Source organism: Stegodyphus dumicola, chromosome 5 (assembly GCF_044657685.1).
Source record: "Stegodyphus dumicola isolate Sdum_Otavi_A_Nest chromosome 5, ASM4465768v1".
NCBI classification, from domain to species: domain Eukaryota; kingdom Metazoa; phylum Arthropoda; class Arachnida; order Araneae; family Eresidae; genus Stegodyphus; species Stegodyphus dumicola.
In genome coordinates, this window is record NC_140772.1 from 151,622,355 (window position 1) to 151,635,095 (window position 12,741).

Here is a 12,741-nt window from a genome sequence, read left to right on the forward strand (position 1 = left end):
TTCTTTTCCATTCATGATTTTTATTCAGTTGAAATATCTTTTTTGTTTCTTCCTTTTTTTTTAATTCTGCACCACCCCCCACACACTTTATAAGAGGTTGCCAAATACTTTTAAGTATGAGCTTAAAAAGGTCATTTTTATAGCATTATACAGGCTGGGCTTTTGCAAGGTGGGAGGATGCTTTGGTAATAATCTTTTGAGCTGTTATTATTGTTTGCCAAGATGCAAAGGAAGAAAACTCTTCCTAGTAGAAATTTTATTAAAAAATTTAAAATAGCATTTTATGTATTTAATTTCATACTTTTACTGTAAGTATGCCATAGATGGTGAACATCAGGTCACAACAGCTCTGCATGTGATTCAATCAAATGTAAAATGCACATGTAAGAAAAAAAAGGCATGAATAATTAATCAACAATTTTATAAATTAATAGCTTTTCATTACAAACACTTTGCTGCAAAAACAGTTATTAATTAATATATATACTTCCTGTGAGACCTAAAATTTTGAATCTTTTGTGATTATTCCATCGTAATCAGTTCCAACTCGCTATAGCAATCTTTAATACTGAATGTAAATTTTCATTAATAATTTGTGATCAATATTTATTTGCATAAATATGCCAATCCAAATAAAACTACCTCTCAGGGGCTCACTTTTGTGAGTATGGCTGTGACAATCCTGAGGTACCCTAGCCCTTCAGGGGATCATCTTGGTGAGACTGGTGTCACGATCCTAGAGCCCTAGTGGTCTATTCTCTTTTTTGTCTCCTCTCCTCTGAGCTGAAATTTTTTTCCTTCCTTTCTTCCTAGTGGTTTTCCTCTTCGGAGGTTGGGGGCTCGTCACGAGAAACTGGAACAGCTCTTGTCTCTTGTTTTCGAGTGGCGAGAAAAATGCCCACATGTTTGCCATACATGGAGACCCGTGTTGCTGGAAAGGAGGGTTCTGGTAGTTGAGGGGCAAGGTACTGTCTCCAACACGCTGCTTTGGCTTCTGCTTCAGCTAAATGGGAGGCACCTTAGTTGGCTGGTCATTAGTCCTTGTGTCTGTGGCTTAGTCTAGCTTGTGTATAGGTCTAGCTAGCCCTAATGTAGCCTCTGTTCCCTTGTTGGCCTCCGTGGTAGGCGGTGCCGTCGTACCCACTTCTATGTTTCTTAAATGAAATGAAAATGACCAAAGTATTGAGGTTATTGATAAATCTCTAAGTAAGAAAATAGGTACAGATCCAAATGCCAAGGAAACTACTGAGAATTTATGCTTCCTTGTTGTCTCTAATCTGTCTCACGAACATCGAAAGATGTCCCCTTTTCTAGTAAGCAGATATATCCATTCATGCATAGGTGAGCCAAGGAACATAAAGCGTCTCCGTTCAGAAGACCTGCTTATTGATACTGCATCGGCCATTCAGTCTACTTCCCTTTCACCACAAACCAAACTTAGACAAATGTATATAACCGTGTCAGCGCACAAAACACTTAATTCCTGTAGAGGTGTGATCTCGGAGATCTACCTTCTGTCTGTTTCAGAAGAAGAGTTCGTCTCTGAGTTAGCTGACTAAAATGTCTGTGGTGCTAGGTGGATCAAGATGCGAAAGGAAGGCCAGTTGATTGACATGAAACACGTGATCCTGACTTTCAAATCGCCTGATTTGCCGAAGAAAATAAAGGCTGGATATCTTAACTGTCCCGTAAGACCATATATTCCCAACCCAATGCGATGCTTCCAATGCCAGTGGTTTGGTCCCTCTAAGACGTCCTGGTGGCAACCTTATGTGCGCCAGATGCTCGACTGTTGGCCACGATAGTGATAATTGTACCACTGCGCCATTGTGTGTAAACTGCAAGGGTGAGCACCGAGCATTTTCTCGCTCTTGTCCCAAATATAAATCTGAAGAGGAAGTTCAGGCGACAAAAATAACTAGAAACATATCTTATGCTGAAGCCAGGAAAATAGTGGAAAGCTCAACAAGTGTGCCCAAATTTATCTTTTACCAATGCTGTTAAGTCCACGAGATCAGTTGCCATCCAAACATCTTTCTTTCCATCAGCAAAAAGCCAAGAGCCTCTAATTAAGACACAATAACACGCCGAACAAATACTAATTCAGAAGTCAAACAACAAAAATCAGCGTTATATTCACAAAATTTTCACAGGACTAGTTTCGATGGTTTTACCGAACCATCATCTTCAGCTGCAAAACCGCAAATGGACCGTTTGCGGTTTTGCAGCTGAAGATGATGGTTCGGTAAAACCATCGAAACTAGTCCTGTGAAAATTTTGTGAATATAACGCTGATTTTTGTTGTTTGACTTCTGAATTAGCCTCTAATTAATAATAAAAACAAGAAAGACCCACTTCAATCCAGAAAAAAGAAACAGTAACTCAGAAAAATCCAAAAACAAGCCTACAAAAAACAGCTAACAAAAGCCGAAATCTGAGCAATAGCTCAATTGAGGATTTTATATATGATACCCTGGACTCGGATAATATGGAAGTAGAAGAGGGAATGGAAATCCCAAAACAACTTCGTCCTCAAAAGACAAAAAAGCAGCACCAGAAAAATAAACATGAAACGTAATGGCCACCCTCATTTCATATAACTGTCGTGGCTCTGCCAAAATTGTGAGAACATCAAACGTATGATCGATGTCCATCATCCTGTGTGCTTGGTGGTACAAGAAACTTTGCTCAAACCGTTGCAATAAGCTAAGCTTCGGAGGTATTCTTTCACTAGAATAGATAATACAGTGGGTGACCGTGTCATCGGAGGTGTTGGTCTTCTCACTTCACTTGACTATCCGTCAAATACTCTCCATTTGAGGACATGCCTCCAAGCTGTCGCTGTGGAAATTAATTTTGTATTCTGGTTTCAGTTTGTTCCATCTATTTGGCCCGGAATGAACACCTTGATCAACAAAATTTGTATGATCTCGTAGAGAACCATTTTTTCTTCTAGGAGACTTTAATGCTCATAGCCCTCTCGGGGGCAGTAAAGATTTAAATTCATGAGGAAGACAAATTGAAAAGCCAATTGAGGATCACTCAATAGTTTTGCTAAATAATGATCAGCCTACTTATTTCCACCAGCCTAGCAGGACATTTCACGTCATCGATCTAGCAATATGTTCGCCTGCACTTCTGCCACTTTTTTCATTTAGTGTCAGAAGTAATACCTATGGTAGCAACCACTTTCCAATCTGCATCTCATTTGCAGGCCTTGGAGTATCATCCACGTTAAATGAACCTGCACGTTTCATTTTAAATAGATCTGACTGGAAACTTTTTTCTTCACTTTCTGAGATCAGCGAGTCAATGGTGAACAATGTGCCCATTGATGAAGCAGTGAAGGAAATTACACATAGAATTATTGAGGTAGCTACAAAGTCCATACCTCTCACATCTACAAATCTCCGGAAGTACTCAAAACCATGGTGGAACTGTGATTGTAAAGAAAGTTTAAGACAAAAAAGAAAAGCTTGGGGAGTTTTTCGTAAATACCGCACTTTGACGAATCTTATTGCCTTCAAAAAAGCCAAAGCAAATGCAAGACGGCAAAACCAGAAGGATTCCTTTATCTCCTACGTGTCATCGATAACATCTTCTACGCCAAGCAAAAAAGTCTGGGAAAGAGTTAGAAAGGGATGCGGAATTTATAAAAACCACTCACTTTCATTTCTGGAGAACGATGACCAGGTGATTAGAAACAAGGCAGAAATTGCAAATGCCATCAGTGAGACATTTGCTGCCATTTTCAGTGACACCAATTATCCACCAGTATTTCTTTCTCTCAAGTGTCACTCCGAGAAATTGCCCATCTCTTTCAGTTCTTCCAGCTTAGAACCCTATAATGGGGATTTCAGCATGTGAGCTAAAGAGAACCCTATCCCATACATAAAGATCTAGTCTGGGTTCAGATATAGTCAACTATGGAAATGCTAAAGCATCTTTCCTTTAAGTCACTGGCTGCGCTGCTCACTATTTGCAATCAAGTGTGAAGGGAGCACACCTTTCCTAGTTCCTGAAAGAAAGTTATACCTATAGCAAAGCCAGGCAAAAACCCAAAGAATCCTTTGAACTACTGGCCGATTGTCCTTACCAAATGTGTTTGCAAGTTGTTTGAAAAGATGGTAAATAGCCGTCTAGTTTACTACCTCGAAGAAAACAACATTATCTCCTCATATCAGAGTGGTTTCCGTAGAGGCAGAACAACCATCAACAATATGCTCCTTCTAGAAACCTCTATTCATAAAGCTTTTGGTGGAAGAAACCACCTAGTTTTTGTCTTCTTTGATGTAGAAAAAGCTTATGATAAGGCATGGAGATACGGTATTTTGTGTAGTGTTCATGTTAGTGGTTTGCAAGGAAACCTGCCTATTTTTATTCAGAACTTCTTGAAGGCTAAGACTTTTCAAGTAAGAGTTGGCTCGGTTCTGTCCAATACCTTTGTACAAGAAGAGGTTGTCCCTCAAGGCTGTGTCCTGAGTGTTACACTTTTCAGCTTAAAAATAAACTCTGTTCTAAAGGAACTTCCTTCAAGTGTCTCAGGTTCTTTATATGTGGATGATCTCCAGATAAGTTGTCAAGGGCCAGATATAAGGTATGTGGAGAGGTAATTGCAGATTGCTCTTAACAGGATCCAGACATGGTCTACAAATCATGGATTTGTTTTTCAGAACAGAAGACTGCTTGTATACATTTCTGTAGAAAACGAGGTGTCCATCCTGAGCTGGAACTTCATCTGAAAAGTTCACAAATTCCAGTTGTACTGCAAATAAAATTTTTAGGGTTAGTATTAGGAAAGTCAGCTTCGAACCGAAAGTATTCGACCGAAAGTCAGCTTTCGGTCGAATACTTTCGGTTCGAAGCTGACTTTCCTTCCACACATTCAATATTTAACCCTTTCAGGACAGGCATCCCATATACGCATTCCCTAAGAATGCCTCTTACAGCCGAGCGTCCCATCCAGCCATCTCTAGAGGTCGCATTCAGAGGACGGGTGATGCGTATACGCATTTTAAGCTGAAACGTTTTTCTGAAGGCCACTAGACGGCATCCTATGTCCATTACTTTTGAAATGAACACAGTTTTAGGTTCCTGACCTTGAGTTAGATATATTCTGCTTGATTTTGGTATTTTACTCATCAGCTTTTGCGAGGGGGGGGAGGGAAAGCATAAACAGAGGTGAGCTCTTTAAATCGCTGCATGCTAATGAAAACATTCGCATGTCTGATTTATATCCAATTCCTTTTTTTATTCTATTTTTTCCTTTACTATGCACGGTCTTTTAGGGTTAGTATGTGGAGTACTGTTACGTTTTGCATTGCCTTCAGATATATTTCCATTTCTTCTCTTTTTATTTCGGAAAGCCTCACTCCAGTCTATTATGGCGGGAAGGTGCCATTTTTTAGAGGAAGAATACCCTCGTATGGTCAATGAACCATTTATTAACGCACGTGAGGCTGATTATTCATTTTCTAAAGAGTTAGAAAGTGATACTTTTTCTAAGAGTTAGAAGTGATACTTCTCCGTCCTTCGAGATTTACCACACTCAGTCTTCATTTACTATTTAATTTGATTTGCTTTGATGTTGCACCTGGGTGTTTTAATGATTTCCGTCTTTGTATATTTTACATTTTAAGATTTTATACCTGTTCAAATCTTATCTCATTATGTACATTATAGGAAACTTCATCTTAGCATCTATTATTTTTTAGCTTCTCTGTATTTTAAACACTTCTATGGTCTTAATGTTTAGTCTCTCCGTCTCATGTGTTTTGGATGTGTCTCATGTGTGAAAGCATCGGATATGTATTCGTCATAGATGACTTCTGGAGTTTTGTGCCAGTAAACTCACTACCACTACCAAATAAAACTAAATAATTTTTAACATAATTCACAAAATTGATGAAATTATGCATTTAGAGAACAATAAATTAATGCTAATTTGATTGAAAATCACTCAATTCTAAATGAATCTAAACTGGAGCATTGTGCATATTAAAATGAAAGTGTTCTCATTAATAAAAAATATTTTTAAATTTTTATTTTAATATTCAAAACTTCTGCCAAATTTAGAATGTAATTCTATTATTTTTCCGTACTCCATTATTTTTCAATGTTTAATGTCCTTTAATGTTGAAACGTGATTTATTTGTTTCTCATTTAAATTTTCTGTTTCTTTCAGTCATCAGTTGGTTGACATTAGGATGACTGTTATGAGGAACAATGTTGATTTATCATTTTGTTTAATTTTATGGTGTATACCGTATTGGACGGCATATAAGACGTACTTTTTTTCCTAAATTTGGTCTCAAAAAAGTTACCTACATCTTATACGTGAAAGACACAGTCTTATACGTGAAGGTAATTGCATTCAATAATTGTTTATTTGGCTTTTACGAAACGTGAGAACTAAAAGAAACCACGCTATTGAAACTTTTTTTCCTTGTGTGTGGCCGTCTAAATAAGGGTGCGTCTTATATGCCCTCAAATACGGTATATGTGTGAATGCATTTTTTTTGTTAAACTGCCATAGTTAAAACCAATGAGCCATACGTCTTAATTTTATATAAACATCCACTTTTGTGTTTTATTTCAGTTAGTTTTTTTTAGTCTTCATTTTTTGGAAACATTCCCCCTTCCCCAGTGTATCTGTACTTTAGACTATATTCTTTTTTTTTTTTTTTTTCAAACATAAAACTGATACAGTTAAAAGTCGTTAATCCGGACTCATCGGGACTTCGGCGATTCCGGATTATTGATTTTTCCGGATTATCGATCATCATTTTAAATCTCATAAGATGGCATGGAGAAATTCTAAAATTAAAAATATGAAACCTTAATTTATGAAATAAAGAACAAATTTAATCTAAAGGGTATCAAAATTTACAAAAAAAAAAAAAAAAAGCTTAATATTTATTTGTTTACTTTATTAAACATTTCTTTCAGTGTGAGTTGTTTTAAGTTGCTTCGTTTTATGTGATAATACTTTCTCTTTAATTCTATAAACAGACACAATTTCTTGTTCAGTTAGAACATTCCGCTGTTCAAGTCCCGTTAATCGTTGTGCCGAGAATACCGACTAACTTGTCAATTGAAATTTTTTCATTTTCACTAACCTCTCTGTCACATTCTTCATGTCTTTATCCATTTTTTGCAGCAGTTCCACTTTTTGTTTGATGGACATCGAAACATACTTTCGTTTTGTACGATCCTTTGGGAGCTCCAGAATCGGAAACTTTATTTGACATAATCGAAAGTTCAAGTTTACTTTTATAGTATTGCTCTTACAGTCTGCAAAAAATAATAAGCCGGATCCAATTCGAAGATTAAGGAACAATGCAATCATCAACATTAACTGAAACAGATAATTAGATAATTTTAGATTATACCATCCGTTATACGTAAAACGCGCACGCAAAAATGTATTCTGCGCTTGCGCACACGCATATGCGCAGTGGGTAAAGGTCTTACGAGCACGCGTAAACGCCTATGCGCATGTGTCAATGCGGCGCATGCGCAGAAAGTTTTTAGCTTTGAGGGCCGGATTATAGATCATTCCGGATTATGGGTGTCCGAATTAATGACTTTTGACTGTATATTGTAGTATTTAGTCTTGATTAAAAGCCATTTAGTCTTTGCATGTAAGCCATAATTCTAAAACCTATATTCTCTTTCTGTATATTTATACTATATTTATCTTCTGTTTATTTTTTATTATATGTATAGAAAAAATTTGCATGTTTTTAATATATTTAGGTAATAGCATATGTTTCCTGTTACTTATTTTTTGCATAATATTTGAAATGTTCAAAGAAAAATGGAATTTTTTCCCGGTTTTGTTTAGAAAATTACTGGTTGCTCCAACAAATTAGCATACATTATATATGGTGCTTACATATTAGTGCAACCACTTTAGTAGAAGTTACCAAATTCTGGAAACCATGCATATAACATTTCTGCAGTTTTAAAAGCAATATCACCATTTTTCAACATTGTAGAGTCATTAGGACCTCTCAAATGGGCATCAAGTATGCTACCATTTTTCGATATCAAGCAACTAAAAAAATCACAAAATTCTAACAAAAATGTGCTTTGTTTTAATGTATGAATCCTTTTTTCATATCTATAAATCACCAATTTTTAGTTTTTCTTATATTTAAAAGCTGATTCGATTCTCTTTCAGTTCCCCCCCCCCAAATATTTGTATTTGGAAAATTATGCTTTATTAGTAGAAATATTAGTAGTTTTGCCTTTTGAAGAAATAGCACATCAAAACAATAGTTTCTAATGGAAAACCACTCTTGTATGAATACTTTCTACACTCATTATAAATGAAGAACAAAAAAATCGCACTAAATTGATGGAAAAGAAGTTAATTCTTCTGACGGATGGTTTCTTTTCGCTTAGAATGATTCATGAGACCCTGTAACAAGCAGGTTAGAATATAAGTAAATCATAAATTATACTGAATGAAACATTGTCTAGATACCAAACTGGAAGCAAATCACTATACATACAAATAGTTATTTTCTTCATAAGCTTAATTTTCTTCCAATTTTGAAGGATTTTCTCGAAAGTAATCTGTAGAATATAATGTATTTTTTAAAATAACATGAAAAATCTGATACATTTGAATTTTAAGAATTACTCTCTACCTGAATACTTAAATTTGGTAGTTATGATGAAATAGCAACTTGAAATAGTGGGCAATCACATTACTGCACAGTTGGTACATGTCAGATGTGTAATTTTCTCTCTATAGTGGCGGTTCGAATCCCACGAACAGACTGGCTGCATGGGCATTTTCATGGTTTTCTCCATGTGTAACGTGTATACGAGCCACTTCCCTTAGAAAGTCCTCCACGAAGGCATCCCTGCCACTGAGGCATGGCTTGAAGAACACTCGTTGGTTACAAATCATTCATTGACTTAAAATAAGGTATTTAAGTGCAAATGAGCAAAATATTATACTGTGGACAATGATGTAAAAGCGTTGGGGTGCATTTTTTGTACACATTCTCAGCATCTATAAAATTGATACTTCTTTATATGAAAATTTTCATTCAAGGTAATGCATTATCCACATACTAGTAAAAGAGGCATTTCTGATGTTTTTGTCATTAACTGTTTTATCATTCTCTTTTAAGTTAATTTTTGTAATTTCCTATGGCATACTTTTGGAAATCTGTGTGTTCCCTTTGCTTATTCTCTTGCAGGAATGAGGTATTTTTGTGACTAAACAAAGTTGTCTTTTTAAAAAACTGCTTTTTTTTAATGCATACATTTTAACTTTTCATTCCATCTTGAAACTTTAAAATAATGAAAAAAAAAAAAAATGTTCAATATGAAGAGTGAGATTTTTATGTAATACCAGAACTTTTTAAAACTGATTTTTCAATTTTAGGTTGAAGCTAAATCGTTAGATTTGAAGAAAGAGCAATTAGAAGCAAGTCATGCTCGAAAAATTCTCGAAGATGAACTGGCTTGTCAGAAAAGGTTGTATAAATAATTCATAAAATCTAATTTATTAATCATGTGAAAAAGTATATTCTTTTAATAAAATGAGTTATTTTTGTTAAAACAATTTTTCCCCATTTCAACTAAAAATTATAAAATATTTTAGTATTAAAGATTAAGGTACTTACTACATTGGTAAAAGTAAAATGGCCAGCGCATAAGCTTCTGGTGATATATGAAATATGGAATTTGTCATTGTACAGATTGGATGTTTTGGTTTGCCAGTTTTTATAACTTAGTATGGTGGCTGCTTTAACAAGAAAGTGCTAAGATTAATAATTTACTTTTCACTTTATCATCAAAATTTGTTAAAAGTTAATTTTTAGTTGCATTTTATGTAATTAAAAAATAGCAATGTTGTCATGAAATTGCATACTTGCAATTGAAATGCTTGTTTAAAATTTGAGGTTTAGAAAGGAGGGATTGAGTATGTATAAAAAGATAATGACTGTGAGAAAGAGAGCAGTAGGAAAATTTAGCTGATGCCTGAAAGACTAATAATTATGTTTCGAGGGGGGGGGGAAACTGAGTTCCTTAAATTTCTTCATGTATAAGGCTTTTCAAGATATTATTATACTGCATGTTAATATAATTTAAATATCTGTTTACGAATATTTAGTCACTATAGAATGTACAGCAATACAGAAACATTGCTGTTGAAAAATTTAAAAAAGGATAGAAGAGTTAAAGAAATTCTTTTAGTAAGTTACCAAACTTGGTTTATTCAGAACTCCTTTGAAATTTATATTCCTTACATGATCAAGAAGTGCATGAAATAATTAGTGGAAAGCAATTGAAAGAATACTGTTTAGAACTATCATTTCAATTTTGTAGCTAATGGTGCACCACCAAACTAGGATCCTTATAAGTTGTATTTTTGTTTTAGTTGTTGTATCATGTGAAACTAGTCCAGTGAAAAGCAGCTTGTTAATTAATTTCGTTTATGCAAGATACTCAGAAAAGAAGTCTTGTAATAGAAGTTTCATCATACAGAAAAAAGAAAGCAACTATGAACTATCTGTTTATTTTAGCCTAGCACAGTGCATTTTTTTTTTTTTTACATTGATATTTTAGAACTAAAAAGAAAAAAGAAGAAAGGAAAATACCACAAAAGCCATTTTGGATATCAAAATAGAATTTGCAGTTGGTTGTTTATCAGTGAAAAGTTCTAATTTATAGTTTAACTTGAGAGGAAGCAAGTGATTTTGTTGTAACCAATTAACTTCTAAATTCATCAATTAATGTAAAATAAATTATTGATCAAATCTGATATGACTTCAAAATTATAAAGAATCTCCATGGAGTAAATATAACATCCAATGATAAATTTATTCCGTGCTTTCATCTATTAATAGTTCTTTGATGATTCCTAACAACCAAATAGTTGCTAGTGCTAGTAAGAGTTTTCACTTTCTCATTCATGTTAAAATATCAGTGTGGAATATCTTATGGGTAGATTCAGTTGTTAAGATTAATTTTCCCCAGATTATAGGAATGTGTATTATCAAATCATTTTCAGTTTCAACTAATCTGATGGGTAGATTCAATTGTTAAGATTAGTTTTTCTCAGATTATAGGAATGTGTATTGTCAAATAATTTCCAGTTTAAACTAATCTGATGTGGCTGCCACGATTTCCCATCAGTTCTATATTAAGACATGGAACTGATGGAATAGCAATGAGCTTTAAGTAAACTATCACTTCCCATTGATCATTTGTAAACAAAATCTAATTTGCTTACTAATTTTATGGCTCATTGTTAATCATAAACACTACTCTTTATTCTATTTTTCCATATGATGGAGAATGATAATTATATGTGCTCATGTGCATTATCAGTTCTCATGCTTTGATCTGAAAATATTGTATCAATCATGGTATATCCTTTGGTTATATAGTGTTTCAGATTCTCAAATCAATGTCTTAACAACCACAAATTGTTTGAAAGCTAAAATTCCAATAGAAATCTGTTGCCATACTTTTTTTTAATATTTGCTGTATTACATATTTAAAAATAAGACTTAGCAGTAACATTTGTTGGCAGCATCAATTTTTTTACTTCCTTGTGTGAAGTAAAGGAAGTATTGTAATCACGGAAAATTCTGGACACCATATTTCAACGAAAATATCCATTTTGACTGCTATCGAATGCAATTTAACAATGTTTTTGCGTGACATCTGTATGTAAGGACAGAATAAAAGACGCTTTTTCCCCCAAAATTATAAAACTGATTTAAAATGGACTTTTCTTGGCATCTGTACATATGTGTCTCGCATAACTCAAAAATGAGTAGTCTCAGAACATTGAAATTTTGTATATATGACTACTATAATGCGTAGTTGTGCACATCCCTTTTTGGTTGCAATCGGCTGCACCAAATATATATATATATGTATATACCCACTCTGTTACTCAGCTCAGTGAATCTATTTTTTTTTTAATTTTTTATTTGTATATGTTGGTTACATTGTGCGTTTTTTGCTTTAAAAATGAATGAGTTATGTTATTCTTATTTTCTGGTTAAGGATTTTATGCCTTTAGTTAGTCTGCATGCAGTATTTGTAGAATTATCAACAGTTATAAATTTTTAAGCGTTGATACATCTAATTTTTTTACATAACAGCAATATTTGTTTACATTTGAAACTTAGCAGAATAGTGAATTAATTTCTGCACCTTCAGTGTCTTTTTCCGAGTGAGACCAAAAGGAAACTTAGATTTTTGCACCAAAAAATTTGCCTTCTTGCCTGCTGGCCAACATGGTAATTTTTGCATGGGAACTGTAATTTTAATTATAAAAATTGTTTTTTAATTTTTTTAACTGTACTTGGTGTTTTATGTTTTTCTGTATCTTTCAATTTTAAATGGAAATACACTCTATAACAAAAAAAAATTGGCGCACCAAGAAGGAGTTATCCAATGGAGTCAAGAATTGGTGGATAGGAAGGTAATGTACAGAATAAAAAATTATCAAAATTTCAAAGCAATTGAATGATTTATTTCAGAGCGAAATAGTTACAAAGTAACAAGCTCAATACGGTGTTGACCAACCTCTAGCCTTGATGCAAGCTGCCGCACGTGTGGCATACATTGATAAACATCCCGTATGGTCTCCTGCGGAATTTAGTGCCAAATTTGCTCCAATTGATGGGCTTGGTCATCAACATTCCCTTTTAGATGCAGTTACCTTCCCATCATATCGCGCACATGCTCAATGGGAGA

The 12,741-nt window shown here is 34.3% G+C and overlaps 1 protein-coding gene across 5 annotated transcripts in view; it reads left to right on the forward strand.

Annotated features, from left to right (window-relative positions):
- Nucleotides 1–12,741, forward strand: part of LOC118200204 (uncharacterized) — a 196,060-nt gene that overhangs the window by 42,801 nt on the left and 140,518 nt on the right. For all 5 annotated transcript variants that reach the window (XM_085817224.1, XM_085817221.1, XM_085817220.1 and 2 more), the window contains exon 7: nt 9,407–9,498. In XM_085817224.1, the coding sequence (XP_085673350.1) occupies nt 9,407–9,498 (92 nt within the window). The remainder of the gene's footprint in view (nt 1–9,406; nt 9,499–12,741) is intronic.